At 34.6% G+C, this 23,008-nt stretch overlaps 4 protein-coding genes and 3 pseudogenes across 15 annotated transcripts; 5 read left to right on the forward strand and 2 right to left on the reverse strand.

The window, feature by feature from the left end:
• Positions 1–3,221: 3,221 nt before the first annotated feature.
• On the forward strand, positions 3,222–5,011 carry LOC104725401 (uncharacterized). Its single transcript, XM_010444065.3, has one exon. The coding sequence runs from the start codon at positions 3,601–3,603 to the stop codon at positions 4,834–4,836; it is 1,236 nt and encodes a 411-aa protein (XP_010442367.2). The 5' UTR covers positions 3,222–3,600; the 3' UTR covers positions 4,837–5,011.
• Positions 5,012–8,546: 3,535 nt separating this feature from the next.
• LOC104725403 (chaperone protein dnaJ 49-like) lies at positions 8,547–12,634 on the reverse strand. Of its 10 annotated transcripts, XR_015572882.1 has the most exons (6): positions 12,286–12,628; positions 10,990–12,110; positions 10,547–10,760; positions 9,875–10,071; positions 9,528–9,763; positions 8,547–9,441 (listed from the first exon to the last, which is right to left on the reverse strand). XR_015572882.1 is itself a non-coding variant. In XM_010444068.2 (3 exons), exons 2-3 carry the CDS (start codon positions 12,051–12,053, stop codon positions 10,745–10,747), a joined length of 1,080 nt encoding a protein of 359 aa, XP_010442370.2. In that variant the 5' UTR covers positions 12,054–12,110; positions 12,286–12,628; the 3' UTR covers positions 8,547–10,744. The 10 variants fall into 10 exon arrangements, 2 of the variants coding, with proteins under 2 accessions (XP_010442370.2, XP_087332113.1); XR_015572881.1 differs by having other exon boundaries at positions 8,547–9,426; positions 9,528–10,071; XR_015572880.1 differs by having other exon boundaries at positions 9,528–10,071.
• On the forward strand, positions 8,650–10,676 carry LOC104725402 (putative 3-ketoacyl-CoA synthase 21). 3 transcript variants are annotated; one of them, XM_087475986.1, is made up of 2 exons: positions 8,650–9,644; positions 9,778–10,326. In XM_087475986.1, exons 1-2 carry the CDS (start codon positions 8,703–8,705, stop codon positions 9,808–9,810), a joined length of 975 nt encoding a protein of 324 aa, XP_087332112.1. In that variant the 5' UTR covers positions 8,650–8,702; the 3' UTR covers positions 9,811–10,326. The 3 variants fall into 3 exon arrangements, with proteins under 3 accessions (XP_087332112.1, XP_010442368.3, XP_087332111.1); XM_010444066.3 differs by adding an exon at positions 10,543–10,676 and having other exon boundaries at positions 8,703–10,067; XM_087475985.1 differs by having other exon boundaries at positions 8,703–10,326.
• Positions 12,635–13,661: 1,027 nt separating the features above from the next.
• On the forward strand, positions 13,662–13,803 carry LOC147935161 (U4 spliceosomal RNA; annotated as a pseudogene).
• Positions 13,804–14,853: 1,050 nt separating this feature from the next.
• Positions 14,854–15,873, reverse strand: LOC104728724 (uncharacterized). The gene has a single exon (XM_087472887.1). The coding sequence runs from the start codon at positions 15,871–15,873 to the stop codon at positions 14,854–14,856; it is 1,020 nt and encodes a 339-aa protein (XP_087329013.1).
• A 6,483-nt stretch (positions 15,874–22,356) lies between these two features.
• LOC147935162 (U1 spliceosomal RNA) lies at positions 22,357–22,480 on the forward strand (annotated as a pseudogene).
• A 199-nt stretch (positions 22,481–22,679) lies between these two features.
• On the forward strand, positions 22,680–22,821 carry LOC147935163 (U4 spliceosomal RNA; annotated as a pseudogene).
• Positions 22,822–23,008: the final 187 nt, after the last annotated feature.

The raw sequence follows: 23,008 nt of genomic DNA on the forward strand, positions 1-23,008 counted from the left end.
GATCTAAAATTTATTTTAAAAATATACATATCTATAAACCGTGAAAATATTTTTAGGTTAAACTATTATGTATCAACTAAATATATATATAATCCGCTCTTTTGTTAATCTATGCAATATTTATTAAATTTTTTTTATTTATTTTATATAAGAATATGTTTTATCCGTAAAATATTATACCAATGGTATTAAATAAGTCAATTCCCTATAATAATGATTATTGTGATAATTTTATATTGGAAATTTTAAATATGTGAATAGTAATCAATTTTTTTAATACGTGAATAATTTTCGGTTTTGAAAACTTTTTAGATCTAATGATTTTATATTTTAATAATTAAATATATTATAAAATGATTAAAATAAATTTTAAATTTGAATGTTTGAATTTTTTAATTAATTGTAAAGGAATATTCCTTAATCATGCAAAAGCAATTATGGGTAAATACTAAATATCCATAAAAAGGAGAGCAATAAATTCATTGGTGTCATGAGCTCTCTAACGACGACACATCAACATTTTCTTGAAAATATTTTTCTATTAATATATAGGGGATATGTGTGTTATAATATTATATTTAAATAATTCTGTTTACATTAACAAAAATGTGTGTTTTGATATTTAATATTTCTTTATTGACGATATTTTATTTTCTTTAAAGTATTTATCTCAACTTACGCTTTTCTTTTGTGTTGTGGCGCAGGTAAAGACAAAGTGTAATCGTGGAATCAAGGTTATGAAGAGGAGGATGTTCTAGAGGCTCGATTGTTTGCTCTGTGTCTTTGATAGGATGTTAGAGTGGAACTTAGTGGTCTAGAACGGATGCTAGGACTGCTGGTTTTATGATTTGTTTTATGTTCTAGATTGTTGTTGGAATTAATATTATATTATTTCTTTAATTGTTATTGATTATTGGAGTTGCTTATTTGTTATCCGTTGTTGTTATTGATTGGGGTAGGTTGCTAGTGAGTATGAGATAACTAGATATTAGGATATTAAAAAAAAACGAGTCGGGTTGTTTTATCCCTGTCTTGATAAACCCAACAACCAACTTCAAATCCACCTCAACCTCCAACCTCGTTATACGGCTCTTCCACGCAATATAAATACCATAGTAGACCCCTAAAGCTATGCCAACGGTGCGGAACACCTTTCTATATTCAAGACAAACCCTCCACACCATTCACCAGCTTCATTTGGTAAAACCCCACCAACAGTCGCCAACCTTGGATTCCCAAGCGAAGCTCCATGAGTATTCAGTTTGTGCCATCCCAGTGTTGAAGGCGAACATTGGATCAGTCTATGCACCCGGTTTCCTCACTGAGATCCCTTCCCACAGACTCTTCTCGCTGCTATGATCTCCTTGATCAGCTTATTAAGAAACTTAACTCTATCCGGCCAAGTTCGATTCTCCCCAAATATATATTAACAACTAATTTTAACTTTTTCAAAATTAAAGTAATATACATTTATGTTTAGATTTAGTATTAAAATTATGAATTTTAGAGATTTAAGATTTCAGATTAAAAATTTAAATTTAAAGGCTTAAAAACTACTAAAATTTAGTGTTTAGATTAAACTCAATATAATATAAAATATAATTAGATATGTACATAAATTTTAAAAATTAACTAATTTCCCACCACTTTTGTGAGGAATATATAAACCTTTTGTCAAATAGAAAAAGAAAAAAAAGCAGACGTTTGACCAACACAGATAGAGAATGATGTAAAGTTCTACATGTCGATCAAGAGGTTCTCATAGCTGGGATTTGATCTTTTCAGTATTAGTGTTGGCCTCTTTTGTGTTAGTATTTGTTTTCGTGTCATTAGGTTAATTTAGATGGTTTAAGAGATGATTTCACTCTGAGTCGTGGTGTGTTATCTATTTCGCGGTGGTTAAAAAATACAATGGTCCTCAATTAGGTAGCGTTGGATCCGCTAGTGTTCCAGGTTGTACTTGATCAACCATTGCATTTGTTTTGGTCCAAGTCTTTAGAGGTGAATGTAACGTGCTTTTAATTTGGTTGTATCATTTTGGATAATGAAAAGTTGATGTTAAGAAAGAAAAAAAAAACTGAAAAAATAATCAGTGGACATAAAAATTAGAAGACGTTTCTATGAAAGAGACGAGACAACATTACAAATTCACTCACAATAGTGGAAATAACAAGCTCAAAAAGATATAAAAATTCAATGGTGTACTGGACCACTCCTTCTTCTCCATATCTTGTCACCTTTTGGTCAAATACTACAAAAATACAATAAATCAGCGGGTCATCCAATTAAATACTGAATATCTGGTTAGTCTCCAAGTAAATACAGATAAAATGATATAATACACAACATATTGAACGATTTACATATAGTCGATTTGTTTGAAAAGTAATTAACAATATAAAAAAAATATTCTGATCACATTTTTTACATCAAAATTTTGTTTTAGGTTTTGAAAGAATGTTATTGTAAACGTTAGCAGCTTAATCCAACCTTAGAGTTATTTTCTAATTTAATATGTCATTGATAAAAAAAAATAAAAAATAAAAAAAAATTTCTCACGATTCAAATTTATTTATATGTAAAATGATATGTAATTGATATATAAAGAATTTTTTACATCTATTTTCTTGTATTAAAAAAATATTTGGTACACACATTGTTTATATTTTTTTTGAATGCATCAATATGATTATGAACTAGTACTAAAATTTATTAACAGAATAAAATCGGTTCAATTCACAATTTTGTCAATCTCAACCGTCGTAATTATTTGAATCTTAAGTGAATGTTACGGAAAACATTAATCTGTGGTTTAGTGTACACTAATTTTGGATGAACAACATACTGCCACGAACCATATATCTTTTATATATAAAAGTAGTCAATAGTTGGTCGACAATAATTTATTTTTTATTCACATTACTACAAATTATAATTTGTGAATAGTAAACAAAAATTAGCTTAATCATGAACAGATAAACTAATTTGTCGGTTCATACCGCCATAATAACCAGTAGAACCTTAAATAGTTATTTTAAAATAATATTTTTCCATGGCTGAACAATTTTTTACATTAATACTACAAAGTAAAGTGAATTAACTAAGATAAGCTAGGTGGGAGGATTTAAAGCAACAACCGAAATAGTAGAATAAGCCACGTTGGTGTAGTAGGGTTTACACACTGGACCAGAAAACCTTTTTGGTCCATCCCAAACCTTGTAAGTAACTGAGTATTATAGAGAGAAACAAAATAAAGATTAGTGTTATAAACCTTTTGGAAGATTTGAAGAGCTGAGAAACATACAATATATATATATATATAAACCAAAACAAAAATAAAGAAAAAGAGAGTAAAAGAGGCCACAAACAAGTCAGTATCCCACGTGCATCTGGGAACTCGACCCCTCTCTCTGCCACAACCCTCTCCTCTTTCTCCTTCTTCATTTCTTCCATTCCTCTCTCTCTCTCTCTCTCTCTCTCAAAAGAAGAGACACAAATAATACTGAAAGCTCAAAGCTTTCCCATCTCTCACACACAGAAACAGAGCCCAATTTAAAAGAAAAAAGAAAACAGAGGAAGTAAGTTTTGGTCTGGTCAGCAATGGTGGAAGTGAAAGATCAAGACATGGGTGATGGGATGCAATGTATAAACCACCCATTTACTAAAAACCCAGGTGGGATCTGTGCTTTTTGTCTTCAAGAAAAGCTTGGGAAGCTCGTAACTTCATCTTTCCCACTCCCTAAACACCTCGTTTCCTCTTCTTCTTCTTCGTCTCCTTCCTTCAGATCTGACTCTGTAGGTAGCACAACCACTGCCTCCGCCTCAAATCTTTCAGCTTCTCTCTCTCTTTCCGTTTCCGGAGCTAGAAATGTCGCAGACAACAACAACAACAAGCTTCCGTTTTTGCTGGCTAAGAAGAAGAAGAAGATGCTTACAACAGCTTCTTCCTCCTCCTCCACTACGGCGAATATTGTCTACAAGAGAAGTCAATCAACGAGGACGACGAAGTCATCGTACGGAGATTCAGATTTGAGCCCTAGAAAGAGGAATGGGTTTTGGTCTTTCCTTCATCTCTACTCTTCGAAACACCATAGTAGCAGCAAAAAAGTTGGAAGCTTTAACCAACCCACAAGCGAGAATGAAACGAAAACAGAGTTGACAGAGTCTACGACTGTGGGATCTTCGTCTTCTTCCTCAGCTTCTTCTTCGATGTCAAAGAGAGCAGTGAATGGAGTTGGTGGGAGTAGTAGTAACAGAAATGGCATTGATGTGATTGTAGAAGAAGATGGGAGCCCTAACATTGAAGTCACACCAAGTGAGAGGAAAGTGTCAAGATCTAGATCTGTTGGTTGTGGAAGCAGAAGCTTCTCTGGTGATTTCTTTGAGAGGATTACAAATGGATTTGGAGATTGTGCTTTGAGAAGAGTTGAGTCACAGAGAGAAGGTAATAATAACAAAGCCAAGGTTAGTAACAACAGTAGTAGTAGTAACCCTAGTAATGGTGTGAGGGAGATGGTGAGATGTGGTGGGATCTTTGGTGGGTTTATGATAATGACATCATCATCTTCTTCTTCATCTTCATCATCATGGGTATCATCATCATCTGCTGAACATCATCACCAACATCAACATCATCATCATCATCATCATAATCATAACATGGGTCATGGTGGAGGAAGGAACAGAAGCTGGGGTTGGGCATTTGCAAGTCCAATGAGAGCTTTCACTTCTTCCTCCTCTGGTAAAAGAGGTCGTACAATTTCAGATTCTACAACAAGCAAGAACACAACTCCAAACTTGGGTGCAATTCCTTCTTTGTTAGCCGTGAGTAGCTGAGTAATAAAATTTTAATCTTTGTGTTCCAATAAGTGCTTTTTATTAATCTTTAAAACAAGAAGAATACAGTAATAATTAGTTATCTTTTTAATCATTGTGTTTATCTTTTTAGGTGTTCTTGAAACATTTGTTGATGAGTTTTTGATAATCCTAATAGTATTGTAATGTTACACTACTCTCCCTTCTATGTTCATCATCATATTTTGTCCAACAAGGAACTTAGGATACTTTTTTGTTTATTTGTCTTTTTCTCTTTGATTATTTTAGTCTTTAGATATTGTTTCCCTAATCTCCTTCTTTTGGATATATCTGTCGTGCTTTATGTTGTTTGCAATAACTACATCTTGTACAATGGTAAATATCTTGGTTTTGGTTTAGATTCAATACCATGTAATTTTTTCTCTGATAAACCATATTCTATATGGTATTGCTTTATTTGTTAAATTACACCTGAAAAAAAACTCATATTGTATTCATGTTTTTGCCAAAGCTTTGGCTTTTTGTCAATTTTGTATTTTTTTTTAAAATTCTATTTTCTTTCTCTAATCTCTCTTAGAAACAAAACATGTGTCTTGCTTGCTTTATGTTGTGAATTGTGATTATGATGTGTGTTTTAGAAGTATTAATTAAATTAGTAACCAAAAACCAACTGGAAAAGCCAGTCAAAGAGGGAAATCTCTGATGGAGTTTGACTAGCTTTTAAGTGTGTGTTTTGTGAGATAGATGAGTGAATCAAAAGGCACATGCATTATGATTCCCTGGTCCCCCAAATAAAATTCCATTTCTTTTTTTGTATCTCTTGTGACCCACAAAATTTAGGCATTAATAAACGGTTGCACTGCTCTACATACATCACTGGTCACCTAATCTTCAAAAACCCAACACAGTGCAAATTTGGTTTCACATCGATATTGTTAAGTAGATTAAGGACAAAAACATATACAGAAGATTTTGTTATTATGTAACGTGTAGAAGAGGACATGAAGGGGTCCATGAGATGAAACTACATATGAAGGATTCTGCAAAGCCAAAGAGACAGGGCAAAAAGCTCTCCTTCTCATTTCCTCTTTTCTTATTTTTATTTTGATTTATTTGTATTTTTCCTTGTGGAATCATATAGACCCAAAACCACATAGATGAATTAACAGCAGATCACGTGTTGTTAGATAAATCATAAATATTAGTAGGATTGCTTAAGATAGATTAAGATCTCAATAAAAAATACAACTACTAGGCATGTTCTTAACTTGCTCCAACTTCATAGAGCCTAGATATCGTCACAAATACTAGCATGGAAAATTTATAGCTAGACTAGAGAATCATTAAAACATGGAAACGTAAACGGAGGAGAAAAAAAACCAAACAAAAAGGGGCCTAGCTCAGTAAAAACGAGTGTTCTAAAATGCAGCCTACGCAGATGCCTAGACGGCGGTTATACGCTATACGGTGACCGAGTGTTTCGAATTTTAGCTATGCGGTAATTTAGGCGGTTTTAAATAATTTGGACGCCTAATAGTGTTTAGGCGGACATTATGCGATCTACACGAATGCCTGTACGGATTCTAGGCGGTATGTTGACTAAAATGGTTAAAAATACTGTAATTAAATATTTTTTAAAATAATATGTTTGTTTCAAATAAATATTATAATTAGCCTCTAAAGTCTAAACTAATGAAATTTAATTTGCTTCCAAAGTAAGTATAAACTTACATTTTGTCAATTTTACAAGTTTTTGAATGGATTATGTTTTTTTTTTTGGTTTAAAATGTGAGATTATTATAGATTTTAAACTATTTTGATAGATAAGAGTTTATTGAATATAATGTTTGATACTATATTTTTGTTCTATGTTTTTCTAAAATTAAAGTGTATAAGTTTTCATCCTATATATATATGTAAATATTATTTTTATATAAATATATATTCATATATCTAAAATATATAATCTGCCTAGATTCCGCTTAGACACCCGCATATACGGCTAGGCGCTAGGCGTTTGTCCACCGCGTAGCAAGCGCATAACGCGTTTTAGAACACTAGTAAAAACCAATAATGAATTATTAATTTTCATTGCTTCTAAATTGTAATGAACTGTTGTTGTTTGATATGAATTAAAATTTGAGAATCTAACCTAAAGTTAGATCATAATCTAAGAATTCTTGTTTACAATAGTCAATAGTTGCATCCCTCTGATTTTTAGTGTACTCAAATTCGTTTTTAAAGTGCAAAATAATTTATTTTGTTTGGACCACTTGAATTTTTGGGTTTCGGTTTATGTAATAAATTTGTTATAAAATTTGCGAAAATTTTTAGACGGATAGCTTGTAAATAGATGATTAGTCGGTATTGGCTTTTAGCTACGGTTTCGAAAGTTTGGTTACTGTTGCTGATCTAACAAAAAAAAAAAAAAAAATCCGAGGATCAAGTCTTTCATTTTTGTGCAAACTTCTGCATTTACAAATGCATTTAAAAAATAAAATAAATTTATTATTTATTGACAAATATCTTAAAATACCACTAAACTAAGTTTATGTTCCAATTGTACTATCATAATAAAATACCACAAACACTAAAAAGATTTCTAAGGTTTAAGATTTAGTTATGAAGTCTTAAAATTTTCTTTTAGGTCTTTAGGTATTTTCGGAAAATTGTTTTTTACTGCTATTCTGAGAAAAAGATAGTAGTTGTATTTTAAAAATAAAACTCAATTTAGTGGTATTTTGTAAACTACCCTTATTTAAATTATTAGTATCTCTTAGTGTTACAGTATAAAGTTTTTTCCCCGCCTTTTTTTTCTTTCTAAAATAGTGTGTATAATATAAATGCAGGTCATTTGAGCTAATCTATTATTGTCAAAAAATATATAAATGCAGGTCGTGTGAGTTTGGTTTAAACTTCAACAAAATTACAAATGACAAATGACAAAATTACAAAAATGAAACAATCGAATTCGTAATCTGAGTCTGAGTAATATACACGGCCCACACTATTGGACACTCTCTAGTCTCTAGAGTGATTAATAGAACAAAACCATTTTCTTATTAGATTATTCCGGAAATTGCGCTCATCATAAACTTTTACAAATAATTCAAGTCCATAGAATTCGATGATATCGCTACCCCCGGAAAAATTTAATGGTTATTTTGCCGACCCATCTGATTAAATCATGGTGTGACAAGAACATGTTGGGTCTATAAATACTATTCATGGTGATGGGTCAAACTCAAACCCATCCATTTATTACCTCTATGACTTCATGCATGCTCATGTTGTTGCGGTGTAAGTTTCGTCGATCGTTTTCATAGTTATTGCCGAAGCGAACCAGAATCTAAAGTGTCTGTAATTGCCATAACCTACTTGCCATTAATGTGGCCAATTATAATCTGAAAAAAACAAAGATGTTCTGCTACTTCTATTAGAATGGCATGCACTTTATATTTTTATATTCTTTCGCTCCCATTAGTGTTTTTTTTTTTAATAATGAATAAATCAGGTTTTGTTTTTAATAAATAAGTCTGAACTTGGGGCTTTTGACAAAAAAAAAAAAAAAAAAAAAAAGCAAAATATTGATCACACAATTACAATTTACAGTGGCTGGTTAACCGTAGACCCTTTAGACCGCACGACCCAAGTTGGCTCTCTTAACTAATCAGACAAAGCAAGAAGACGTGTTGTGTGACTAATTAATTGTTACAAAAGCACACAAAGGATGCTGAAAAACAAATAGCATTACCTAACGCAGTGAAATCCTCTGCAACAACTTCCACATGATAATTTCATTCTCTTTTATATCTTCATGTAAGCAAACCATAGTGGGCGAATCAAATCATCCATGAAAAACTTGAAATTAAAAGAAATAGAGTGAAATGAACCAAACGACGATACACATTGTTTCACCATTCTCCTTGACCATGTCAGAGCTGAAGACGCTTATAGGCTCAGGTGGTTCCGTCGTTGAGATCTTTGCCGGTTTGCTAGTATTGCATCTCATCTACCAAAGAATTAGAACAAGAGTCAAAGTCTACTTACTTGATTTCACTTGCTATCGAGCACCTGACTCAAACCGCGTCCCAATGTCAACTCTTATCGAAACCATCTACCTCGATGACAAGCTTGATCAAGAGAGTATTGACTTCCAAGCCCGGATTCTTGAGAGGTCCTGGTTAAGCAACCAAACCAGTATTCCTCCTTCCTTGATGGAAATACCCCTCAAGAAATCTCTCTCCTCAGTCCAAATCGAAACCATGACTACTATCTTCACCTCTGTTGAAGATCTCCTCAAGAAAAACAAACTAAGCCCAAGAAGCATAGACATACTGATAACAAACTGCAGTTTGCATTCGCCTACACCGTCTCTAAGTGCAATGGTGATCAACAGATTCCATATGAGAAGCAATATCAAGAGCTTTAACCTGTCCGGGATGGGCTGTGCGGCTGGGGTTCTATCAGTCGGTTTGGCTAATGACTTGCTAAAGGTTCACCGAGGCTCCTTGGCTCTTATTATTAGCACCGAAGCGCTGAATACACATTGGTACATTGGCAAAGGCAGATCTATGCTTCTTACCAACTGTCTCTTTCGAATGGGAGCAGCTGCAATATTGATGTCTAGCGATAATCATGACAGAGGAAATGCAAAGTATGAGCTCTTGCATGTTGTTAGGACAAATAAAGCAAAAGATGATCGAGCTTACCGATGTATCTATCAAGACATCGACTCTGAGGAAAAGCAAGGGGTATCGATAACCAAAGATGTAATCAGTGTTGCTGGAGAAATGCTGAAGATGAACCTAACTTCACTCGGACCATTGGTATTACCTTACCTAGAGCAATTCCAATATGTGATACAACGCATTCTTAATAAGAAACTAAAGATCTATAAGTCGAGTTCTTCTTATACACCAAACTTCAAGACAGCGTTTGAGCATTTCTGCATTCATACAGGAGGAAGAGCTGTTATTCAATCAATGGAGATGAATCTGAACTTAACCAAAGAAGACATCGAGCCATCAAAGATGACTCTTCATAGGTTTGGGAATACTTCTTCGTCATCTATTTGGTACGCTCTCTCTTACTTGGAAGCAAAACGGAGAATGAAAGAAGGCGATAGAGTCTTGCAGATTGCATTCGGAAGTGGGTTCAAGTGTAACAGTGCAGTGTGGAGATGCATCCGAGACGTGGAGCCCAATACAGAAAACAAATGGCTCGACTTTATCGACTCTTATCCTGTTGATGTACCTGACTCTACAAATATCAGACCAGGCTAGCACAAGCAAGTAATACAACTCAGGAGGGCTCTGAGTTTGTTAGGTAAATTCATCCTCGAAGAACACAAAGACCTCTTTTCACAGGTTTTGTAATGTTGTTTGGTCTCATTCTCACACTCAAAGACATTGAAAATTGATGTCATTTTTCACATGATCCCATGTTTATAATCTAGTTGTAACAATAGCATTTGAATTTTTGATATAATATATGACCAAGAACCGAGAATCCTAAACCAAAAAGTTCTAACAGTGAAGCAAATAAGAGCTAGCATGATCACCAATTTCCGCCAAAGTCATCAATAGAGCTTGATTTGATTGAAACAAATCAAAGCCTTATTGTCATAGTAACTAGTAATAGAATTGTTATCTGCTGTATCTTCTATAGAGAATTATTGGACAGCCTTTTTTTTTGGTTATGAATCATAATGTGAGTATGCAACAGGTACCTCTGTTATGAGCATTTCTTCTTTGTTGTTCTCAATATTCTCCAAGGAATTATCATCTTCAACTCTATATGCGACAAAAAAAAGGAAATATTATTGTTATCCTCCCTACACATTACAGTTTATACGTTCAGCCCAGGAACCTCTGTAACATCAAGATCAGGCTGTCTTCAGGGAATGTTGGACAGCCCTCGGCGGGTATCATATCGGTATTTGCCTGTTTTGTGTCAACAAAACAAAGAATTAAACATCAATGATTGTTCTGTGACCATAAGAAAACCTAACACTAGCGTTTGCCACAAAATATGTATGGGTTCTACGATCTATTCAATTCGCCTTCTAACTGTGGAGGAGCTTAGTAAACATGATAAGTGGGGATCACAAGTATAGAGTACATGAAAAAATCCAAAAAAATATCTATGTGAAGGAAAAGCAAAAGCTGTTACCTATCAACAAATCCGCGATCTTGAAGTTCAATGCAGTGAGGGGTTGGTATCTTCTTGTTCCACCGGCGTTTTTGGAGCTCCATGCGACAAGACTGGAAAAGAAAGTGTTTGCACTCTTTGATCACGTTGCCCTCAAGGTTAGCTCGAGCAGAGCTACCGAGCGGAAACTTCTCATCAAAGGCTGATGATGATCTAACAAAAAAGCTAATCTCCATATTCTGTGTTGTCTTTGGTATCTGATAAGAAGTGCTCTTGTGCAGAGAATACTCGGGTTCAGAAAAGGGTAGATACGCCAGCAACAAAAGTAGAAAGAATGGTAGAATCTGAATAATCGTCAAACAGCTTGGTCCAGCCAAACTAGGCTCCTCCTGTCGGGGTTGGTTACGCGCTTGTCTAGTCCTATAAGCATAGGAAGCACGGAACATGTTTCGTTGTTGTTGTTGACCAAAAAACGACCTGAATATCTCATCTGGCTCAAACTCGTCATCAAAGAAACCATTCCGCGTGTTATATCTCCTCCTGGGCCTACGATTCCGCCTCTCAACATGATCAAACTCATCAACAAACCCCACCTGATCATACTGGCTCCTCGAGTTACCATCACTCAAACACGTAAACGCTTTGGAAACTTTCTTAAACGCCTCCTCTGAACCAGGTGCCTTGTTCTTATCCGGATGAACTTTCAAAGACAACTTCCTATAAGCTTTTCTAATCTCTTCAACCGAACAGTTCTTCTCTAAACCCAAAATCGCGTAGTAGTCACTGTTCCTATTTACATTCCTAACCAACTCAACATTTTCCACAGTATACTTCTTTTTCTCATCACCCTTCCCAGTCTCAAGCTTATCATCACCATCCACAGTTTTGAGCTTTTCATCAAGAGACGGATTCTTTGAAACTGAGCCCAGATTGTCACAAGCAGCAACAAGTTGTTCAACAGAGAGACTTGGATTAAGACGCTTAGCCATCTTGATAAATTTCAACGCTCTTTCTTTATCACCAGAAACAATGGCGTCTTCGGCGATTCTCAAACACCTAGAAGCATCATCCTTATTCCCATCCATAACTATTCAAATACAAACCCCTAATTTCAAACCTCTACACTTCGATTTTCACACACCCTACACGAATTCAACAATAACAGAGGCTAAATCAGAATTAAGAACCGTGATATATCAACCCTAAGTCCCTAAACAACTCGAATCGAGAATCAATTTCTGAAATTTCGTAAATCTAGGTCACTTCTGCGTACTGAAATAAAAGCGTAATAAGATTTAGAAGAACTAGGAAACGTACCCAATTCAGACGGCGAGAGTCGTCGCCATGGAAGAGAGAAGTAGAGAAGCTGATCAGAAACAGGGTTGAGAGTTTTTTTGTCGTCGTCGTCGTTAAGAAGTGATGATGAAGCCCGAATGGCCGAATCTGTGAGTCTATTACTAATTGTCGTCGTTATAACTCTTCCTAATTTTGAGTTGATATAAGCCATTTTAAAGCTTAAAAACCTTAGGTGGTTTACCAGAAAAAAAAATGGTTTAACCTTAACGTTAAGAACTCACTATTAACAGATGGTTAAGAAATCGTGTCAAGATTAGGAATGGGTATGTGTTTGGTTCACAATGATCACAAGTATGTATAAAACAGAGATTCTTGTGACCTAAATCTTGTTGCATATATACCCTCACCAAAGTGGATTCGAACTTCAACTTGTGGTTTTCTCAACTAAAAGTAGATGAAATGGTACGCAAATATGGTGTGTAGCGCCTACCTAAATTGTTGTAGTAACCAACTGGTTTCGCCAAAAGTATGATGGTCCCAAGTTCAGTGAAGAGTAAATAGAAGCCCCGTGTTTTAAGATACTCTACTCTGCCTTCAGCAGAGGATGAACCGTGTAGTGCCCACACTACTCTTTTTTAAAGATGAAGAGAGGCTAGAGAGCACATGTTACGCGGCCTTCATTGGTCTCCAATCCATTGGTATATATATGCCATGAAAAGATATGTACGCTGTACTTGTTAATGAAGGAAAACCATAATAGATAGTTTATAGTTATGACAAGAAAAAGCGAAAACCATAATAGATAGTTTATAGTTATGACAAGAAAAAGCGAAAACCATAAGATGCTCAAACACTTAACAAACTTGCAGATGCTCACATATCCCCAATACAGATTCATCAACTGTGTGTATGTAAAGGAACGTTTGAATTTTGATAAGTGTATTCATGTACTTTAATGGGCTTAGAGAACGTATGGCCCATCCCTGTGTATAACATTAAAACTCATGTCGTTTTTTTTAAGAGAACATATCAATCCCACATCGCTTAGAACTGAAAGAATAATTGAAGAAGCAGAGTATAAAACAAGATGTAGGCCGATTGAGAAAAGTACTTACCTGGACGGGGTCAACTCGTGATCAAGAAGACGAGTGGCCTAAGCTAGTGATCTCCATTGCACATAAAGGAGGGGTGCTTAGCTTAAGGCCTCCACCATTTTTAGTTTATAATCATACCTTGCACTTCTCTGATCTTTCTTTAATTTGGCAAGCCTCTTAGGAATGTTAACTTTTTAACTTCTTTATTTAGTACTTTAGACAGAGTCCCACATCGGAAAATACATTAACTTGGCTGGTTCTGTTTTTGGTATAAGATACAGAGGCAGTTGTTGAAAGAAAGTTATCTTTGCGCTTGGGGCAATGATGCAGCTAATGAGGTTCTAACCGAGGCGCGTCTATTGCTGGTTGAAAACTATTTCCAAACCCCCTCATAGGTGTAAAAGCCTTTGAGAATTTCTGGAAGGGCTCCCTTCGGGGTAAAGCCCTACAATCCTCAGTTTAACTTTTTTTCCCTCAAGTCATGGCATTGTTTCTTTGTCTGAGAGCTATATAAGGTCATCTAAGAATGGAAGAGCTCTCCTTGTTTCAATGGTCGTAGCTAGCACAAGTCAGCAGCGAACCTTGTTATGCAAATGGACTCACAAAAGTGGTGGTACAGGCTGAAGTCATTACTCGCCCCTTCAAACCATAAAAACGTGGTTAGGTTTCTGGATTGGTTTGGGTTTCTTGGCCTGAATCTGAACCTAAATAAATGCTAGTGCAAAACAAACGTTCTGTGTGGTGGTTAGTACTGTTTGAACCCATTGATTATAGATTAGATCAGATTATGTATATATATAAACAAATGTTCATCATACAACCAAACTTTAGTTAACATATAATAATATTGTATTACCTCTGGTTTATATGTAAACTGAGTTGCAGTGTAGTTGATTAATCTTGTTAACGTTTTTGTCACTTGACAGTAGTTGACAATGAAGATCAGTTAAAAGATTATTAGACCATCTCCACTCCAGTAACCCACTTGGGTTACTCAAATCTTAATTAATTATAAAATTAATACTAAACTAATTAAAGCAACTCACTTAGTAACTTAAACAAAATCAATCCTCCACTAGAGAGAAACTCACTTAGGTTGCTCAATCATTTAAATAATAATTTTTTACATAAAATATAAAACAATAAAATATTACAAATTTAGGAATATTAAACATAAATTTAAAATAAAAAATATTAAACAGATTATACATAATTCGGAAGAAAATTTATTGATGTTTTGCACCAATTTTTTGCCAAATATGCTCAATCAAGTCTTTTTTCAAACGATCATGCATTTGTGGATCATGAACGTCATTTCGAATGCCCATCAAATTATGTAGATTTGTTTGTCTATCTGTAGAATACGATAGATCAACATGAGAAGTTCCGCTTCCTTCGCCGTGATGGAACTCTGTTGGATAGTAGAAATTGTATTCATGTCGTTCGTCTTCCACTATCATGTTATGCAGGATAATACATGCTCTCATTATTTTTCCTATTTTTCCTTTATCCCAAAAAGTGTGGGATTCTTCACGATTGCAAATCGAGCTTGCAAGACTCCAAAGGCACGCTCTACATATTTACGGCATGCTTCTTGACATTGAGCAAAGAGTTTAGCTTTTCGGCCACGTGGTAGTGTAATTGATTGGATGAAAGTTGTCCATTTGGGATAAATACCGTCAGTGAAGTAGTACGCCATTTCGTATTGATGTCTATTGACAACGTATGAAACTCTTGGAGCTCGGCCCTCTAAGATATCATCAAACACCGGTGAGCGGTCCAAAACATTGATATCATTTAACATACCCAGTGGTCCGAAAAATGCGTGCCAAATCCATAACTCTTGGGATGCCACTGCCTCTAGTACGATTGTCGGTTTTCCAGATCCACGTGAATATTGTCCTTTCCATGCAGTTGGACAATTCTTCCACTCCCAATGCATACAATCTATGCTCCCCACCATTCCGGGGAAACCGCGTTGTTCTCCAATATTCAGTAATCTTTGGAGGTCTTCCGCTGTAGGTCGTCTGAGATAAACGTCTCCAAATAGATGGATATCTCCGTCTACAAAATTTTCAAGGCATTTGTGTGCGGTTGTTTCAACTAGTCGTAAATATTCATCCACCGCATCTGCCAAACATCTGTATGCCATCATACGTATAGCTGCAGAACATTTTTGAAGTGCAGAAAGACCGAGCCTTCCAGTAGCATCTCGTCTTTGTCTGAAGTACGGGACTCCATTCTCAATAGTACTGACTATGCATTCGAACAATGGTTTGTTCATTCTAAAGCGACGGCGGAACATAGCGGGAGTGTAAGTCGAATTCTCACCAAAATAATCATTCCGTAGCCGAGTGTGGCCTTCTTCGCGGTCTCTATTTATGTGCACTCGTCGAAATATTGGAGCTGGTGGTTCTTCCTCTTTAGTGTAGTTGTACTGAATCCCTTCCACTATACTATCAACTTCCTCCTCTACCATTTGATCAACTTCATGATCAGAACTCCAATTAGACATTATTCGTCAAATTGGTTTAGTTGTGAGGCTTATTGGAAGTTGGGTTTTTTTTTTAAGGTTTATGGAAACCTGTTAGTTTGGTAATGGAAATATTTAACAAGAAGAAATGAGAACAAGAAATGAGAACAAGAATTGAGAAGAAGTAATGATAAGATAAATGATCAGGATGATAAGATAAATGTTTGTTATGTTTTAGGGAGGAAGAAATGAAAAGAAGAATTGATCAGAAGCGCAAATGAAATTGAACATGAACCTTCAATATATAGACCTTACAAACACAATCAATACCATTCACGGGTTACAAAAACAAATACAACAACCCAAAACACATTCACGGGTTGCAAACAGTCCGTTCAACAAACAAAAGCCGACCACACTTAAACAAAAGAGACACCCGTGAATGGCACTAAAAAACAACCAACACATTCACGATTCCAAACAGAACACATCAATACAAAAAAAAGACAGCTTCCATTCGCTTGACTACCAACATGTTTAACTTTAGATGGCAACGAGACAGCTTCATATGTCATCCCAAAACCTGAAACAAAAGAAGAACACAAGTTAAACAATAGTTTAACAAGACTTAAACCCCGAAGGCCTCATCTCGTCTCCACCATTGCTCGAAGGAGCTGAGAAATCTCCTTCAGAAGCAAGATTAGTACGCTTATTGCTACATTCTTCATGTCGTTCTGTGATCCATTTCTGATCATTCTTCAGTTCTCTCCAACAATGTCCAAGCATAAACGGCTTCTTCATGTCATTCTTGTAAAACTCATACGCCATGCTCACAACATCATCTTCTGATTGTCCACTCTTCCTTCTTGTATTCGCTTGTGAGTAACACCCAACAAACTTGTTGACTTGGTGGTTTATCTTACTCCACCTTGCCTTACATTGTGAAGGCCCTCTTGCGTTTAAAGTAGCATCTCCATCATGAGCTTTGTAATAGTCTGGAACCCTCTTCCAGAAAATTTGTAGCCGCTGGTCGTTGCTCACCACTGGATCTTTGTTTGTGTTTAACCAAGCGCTTATGAGATGAACATCCTCCTCTGCACTCCACCGCTTCCTACTTCCTCTGCCTCCGTCTTCATCAATCTCATCTACTGTAACCTCGATACAATCTTCAGATTCAGATGTAGGGGTTATGTTAAGAGGCTGAGAAGAAAACCCAGGGATAAAGTTTGAAGGCTGAGAAGAAAATTGATTAGTAAACTGAATAGGCTGAGAGGATTGGGTGGAAATTGGAGGAATAGGATTATCAGAACAGTTGGAGTCTTTTTGAAAATTCAAAAGATCAACAAAATTTTGATCCCAAAAACAATAAGGGTTTCTAGGATCCATTGCTTGTGTTAGTGTAGGCGGAGAGTTTAGGTTTGTGAAAGCTGAGAGTTTAGGTTTGTGAAAACGAAAGGGTTTGGAGAGATAAACGTTAAGAGTTTGGGTTAGTGTTTAACAATGGTCGTTTATATTGACCTCAAGGTTTATGTGAGCTTTAATACTAAAGGTTAGACAAAGAGAATAAAGGTTTATTTAGCTAAAGACTAATGAGTGTTTTAGTACTAAAGAGATATACTTTTCAGTATATCTCTATGAATAGACCGATTGAAACACTTTTCAGTAAATCTTCTTGGGTAAACGTTTCAAAAAGCTGATCTTTAAAATTAATACTAAATTCAAACTCAATCATATAGGTTTTGGAAAATTTTACACACAAACTCAAACTCAACCACATGATCAAACAGCATAACAACACAAGGATTAAATTTAAGACACACACGGTTTTGGAAAATTTTAAACCCTTGAGCAAATTTTTAAACACACACAGTTCATCACTTATCAAATACAAAAACACACGGTTTGATGTTCAATTATTTTTACCGAACATCAAACATTCTCATCATCAAATACAAACATAACACATCAAGACAAAGACAAACATAACACTTCAATCCTTCTTACAATCTATAACACATAGACAAACATAACACTTAAACAATATAAAAAGCTACACATTCATCACAAACGCAAACTCAAACAAAACCAAACAACAACAATGAAAGCTAGAGTAGCATACCTTTACAAGTAAGAGAATCCAACGTGTGTCCACTTCACTTTAACCAATCTTCACTCTATAACAAAACAGACAAACACAAGATAACAAGAGCATAAAAATGTACTAATTTTTGAAAAAACTATCAGACAATAACTCGATTAAAACATAAACCCAATCACCCTCCAAAAAAATTCTCAAAACCGATTGAACATCAAACTAATCTCATAATCTACGCCTAATAAGTCAAATCGAAATAAAACATTTACAAATCTAACAATCAATCAATTAATCTGAAACCCTAACTAGTATAGACAACCAAAGTTTAATTTCAAATACATGCAATAAATCGGAAAGGAGAAGACGAACCTTCTATCTCCGATTCGGTAGCCAATGGATCTCACCGTTCCCTGTAGGCCACCAGAAGAATCCTCCGCCATCGTTGTCCCACTAAAAGGAACCGTCGCCGTTGGTAGCTGTGAGAACCGAACAGTCGACTCTCACGATTGAGCCGATCTGGAAGCCATCGCCTCCGGGTGACCAACTATCCTCCAGTATAAGTTGGAAAAATCAAAGACTTAAACGGAAATCCATTGATTTTTCCGATTCAAGATGAATCGCCTCTTCAATCGTTTGTCTTCTGCGAGAGAGGAGAGAGAGAGAGTCAGGAGAAAGAGAGAAGAAATAGGAAAAAAAAAACATTTTATATATTCGCTCCAACCTACCACAGTATGCCACGTAGCATTCTTAACCCGTTGCTAAAATTGCTTCCCACAGCAACGATCCTCACCTTTGTGGACCCAGAATTGGGTTGTTTAATATTGTTTTAGGGCCCAAAAACATGAGTACCCATGAGTGGAGATGCTCTTATAGGGTTCGGAATATGAGAACCAACTGATAAATCAAACGGTTAACATTTTACTAATGACACGTGTTCCTTTTGCATCCGTCGATTAAAACCCAAAATGATTTCCCAAAAAAAAAAGAGTAATTCAAAACCCAAAAATAATCAGAGCAGTTGGCGCTTTCTTCCTCTGTTGATCGACACACTAATCATCAATAACGATTGATGAATATTGGAGAACATTGCGGTTTCCCCGGAATGGTAGGGAGCACAGATTGTATGCAGTGGGAGTGGAAGAATTGTCTCACTGCGTGGAAAGGACAATATTCACGTGGATCTGGAAAACCGACAATCGTACTAGAGGCTGTGGCATCACAAGATTTATGGATTTGGCACGCATTTTTTGGACCACCAGGTACGTTAAATGATATCAATGTTTTGGACCGCTCACCGGTGTTTGATCATATCCTAGGGGCCGAGGTCTGAGAGTTACATACGTTGTCAATGGACGACAATACAATAAGGCGTACTACCTCACTGACGGTATCTATCCGAAATGGCAACTTTCATCCAATCCATTACACTTCCACGTGGCCGAAAAGCAAAACTCTTTGCTCAAAATCAAGAAGCATGTCGTAAAGATGTAGAGCGTGCATTTGGAGTCTTGCAAGCACGATTTGCAATCGTGAAAAATCCCGCACTTTTTTGGGATAAAGGAAAAATAGGAAAAATAATGATAGCATGTATCATCCTGCATAACATGATAGTGGAAGACGAACGACATGAATACAAATTCTACTATCCCTCGGAGTTCTATCACGGAGAAGGAAGCGGAACTTCTCATGTCGATTTATCGTATTCTACAGATATGCCAACAACTATAAATAATATGATGGGCATTCGAAATGACGTTCATAATACACAAATGACAAAAATTTGAGCATATCTGGCAAAAATTTGGGACAACCGCACAATAAATCTTATTTTGAATTTTATTTAATATGTTTAATATTTCAAATTTTGTAAAATATGTGAACTATTTTGAATTTTGTAAAATATGTTCAATATTTCAAAGTTTGTTAAATATGTTTAAGATTCCAAAGTTTTACGTAATATAAAATGTTTAATAATTGTTTTGTTATTTTATATTATTAAAATTGATAATTACTAAAAAATTAAAAATTATTATTTAAACAATTGAGCAATCCTGTTTGGGTTCTCTAATAAATGAATGATTTTGAAAAAATACTCTTAGAGTTGCTTTACTTAAATTAGTATTAATAATATTTCGAAGTACAAAATTACTTCGGGTCAATTAAAAAAACAAACCCGAAATCAAGGTAATCGGATTGGGGTGAGCAATATCCGAAAATTATAAATGGGTTATTGGGTCTTATTAAATCGTACATAATAAATATTAAATGAAACTTAAATAGATTTCCAAAACAAAACAATTGTAGTTGCGAGAATATTTTTGGTGCCTGTAAATTAGGAAACTAACGAAATTAGTGTTATATTAATCAGTTAGTAAATATGAAAATACCAAAATAAATTATTTCGGGAATTTTAATTATAGAAATATCATTTATGGGCAGAAACTGTAATTTAAGTAGTTGCCATAAATAATAAACGTTTCAACCAAAAGTTCCTAATCAATATCATATCTTCATAAAGGAAATTAATAAAAAAAAATATATTGAAGCAATATACGCTCATAGATACTGTTGTATTTTCAAATTTAATTTGGAAAAAAATCAAATTTAATCCAACGTAATGAATTTCGGAAATTTCAAACCATAGATATCAAAGTATTACGTAATCATAGGGATCTTGAATATTTAATATTTTATGAATTAATCAATAGTAAACAAAATTTATGGGAATGTTAGTTATCTATATATTATTCTATTTAAATTTGGAATGTTGTAGTTCAAATCATTTTAATTTGGGTAATACCTATGTACACAAAATAGATACTAACTGAATGTGATCTTAACAAACCTGTGTAATCTTCAAAGAATATTTTCAAAACCCTAAACCTATAGTCAGTTCTCTAAACTATAAATATTAGCATGACGTTGTGCTATTCTCATATCATTCTCATTTTCCCCACTAAACTCTATTTGCAAAATTGTGACAAAAATATGGCTGGTAATGATGGTTTCACAAGCCTCAATGCTATCAAACCTTTCAAACAAACCTAGAAAATTCAGGTAAAAGTGCTTCATTGTAAGAAGAATACTCAACTTACAAAAGAGAGACAAATTACAAAGTTGATGATGATTTTGACCGAATCATATGTAAGCTCTAATTCTCACTTTCTAATATGTTAGTAATATAGAAATGACTTTTTCTCATTCATTTTGTTTAATCTAATATTAGTCCTTTTCTTTGAAATTGTAGGTTTAATTGGAAAATATAATATTTTGAAGGTAAAAACAAAACCTAACCCGTTAAGTCATTTTTATATGCTTAAATGACTTTCATTTATACATGACTTAACCAAATTCTAGAAAATCAAAAGCATTGGTAAGTCTACTACATTTTCTCATTTGTATTTGTATTTTCTTGGACATTATTTAGTTTGTACCTTTTGTTCCCATATTATTGCAGATGTGAATTGGTTGCAAAATGGATTGTGGAAGCTCACGAAAATGTAACTGAATCGGTTGGTTAGAATTTTTGAATATAATATTATCCATTATGTTTAGTCCTTTCTAATATATTCGATTATTGTATTATATGTATGCATCATTTGATGAATGATTAGACTTTTATTTTTTTTGTAGATGACTTAACCAAATTTTGTAGCTGGTACACATGAATTTTTATTCACAAAATATACTATCCAAATATTTACGAAAACAAATTTTATTGAAAAACTATATGACGTATTTTGCTATTTAAATTATGGACTAACTTTTTAATTAATGTGTAATTAATAAAAAAATTAAGCACAATGTTAAAGTTATTGTACCAATACTATACATGCAAAAAAGTAGTATTCATCTGCGACGGATCGTATTTTTCTTTATTTGTCTTTATTATATTTTCATACTTAACTAATAGAAACAATATTAAAATATATGGTACACACTATATGTCAATAAATAGTATCACTGATTTTTTCAAGAGTTATGTGGTTTGTAAATTTCATAATCATATGTTAGAGAAAGTTAGATTTGATATTTGTTATGTTTATATTAAATTATATTTATAAATATTTTTTCGTGCTGTAGCGCGGATTTGATCCTAATGATTAATAAATTTGAGAGTATGCTAGGAGAGGTATTAACTAATGATGCTCTAAGTGACCGTGCCATGTGTTAATTAGTAATGTATGACACTTTATTATTATCGATCCACAGATTCATGATATTTTGATATTTTCAATTAGTAAAGAACGTTTGATAAGTATTCCCATCCACTAGAATGGGCTTAGAGAACGTATGGCCCATCCATGTGTATAACATTAAACTCATGTCGTTTTTTTAAGAGAATGAACATATCAATCCCACATCGCTTAGAACTGAAAGTATAATTGAAGAAGCAGAGTATAAAACAAGATGTAGGCCGGCAGAGAAAAGTACTTACCTGGACGGGTCAACTCGTGACCAAGAAGACGAGTGGCCTAAGCTAGTGACCTCCATTGCACATAAAGGAGGGGTGCTTAGCTTAAGGTCTCCCCAAGTGGAAGAGCCTGCGTTCACGCGATCTTTACCATTTTTAGTCTTAATCATATTTAGCTATTCTTACTTTATTTAACAAAGTACATTTTCCATTTATTAGGAATGTTAACTTTTGAAAACGTATATATCTCTTACTTTGGATGGAGTCTTGGAAAAATACATCAACTTGGTCGGTTTTGTTTTGGTATTTAAAGAAAGAGGCATTTGTCGAATGAAACTTATCTTTGCGCTTGGGGCAATGACGCAGCTAGTGAGGTTCTAACCGAGACGCGTCTAGTGCTGGTTGAAAACTATTCCCAAACCCCCTCATAGGTGTAAAAGCCTTTAAGAATTTCTGGAAGGGCTCCTTTCGGGGTAAAACCCTACAATCCTCGGTTTAAATTTTGTTTTCTCAACTCATGGCATTGTTTGTTTGTCTGAAAGCTAAAGGGTCAACTAAAAATTTATGGAAGAGCTCTCCTTGTTTCAATGGTCGTAGCTATAGCACCTCTAAGTCAGCAACGAACCTTGTTATGCAAACAGACTAACAAAAGTGGTAGAGGCTGAAGT

The sequence above is a fragment of the Camelina sativa genome, chromosome 11 (assembly GCF_030686135.1).
Source record: "Camelina sativa cultivar CO46 ecotype springtype chromosome 11, ASM3068613v1".
Classification (NCBI taxonomy): Eukaryota; Viridiplantae; Streptophyta; class Magnoliopsida; order Brassicales; family Brassicaceae; genus Camelina; species Camelina sativa.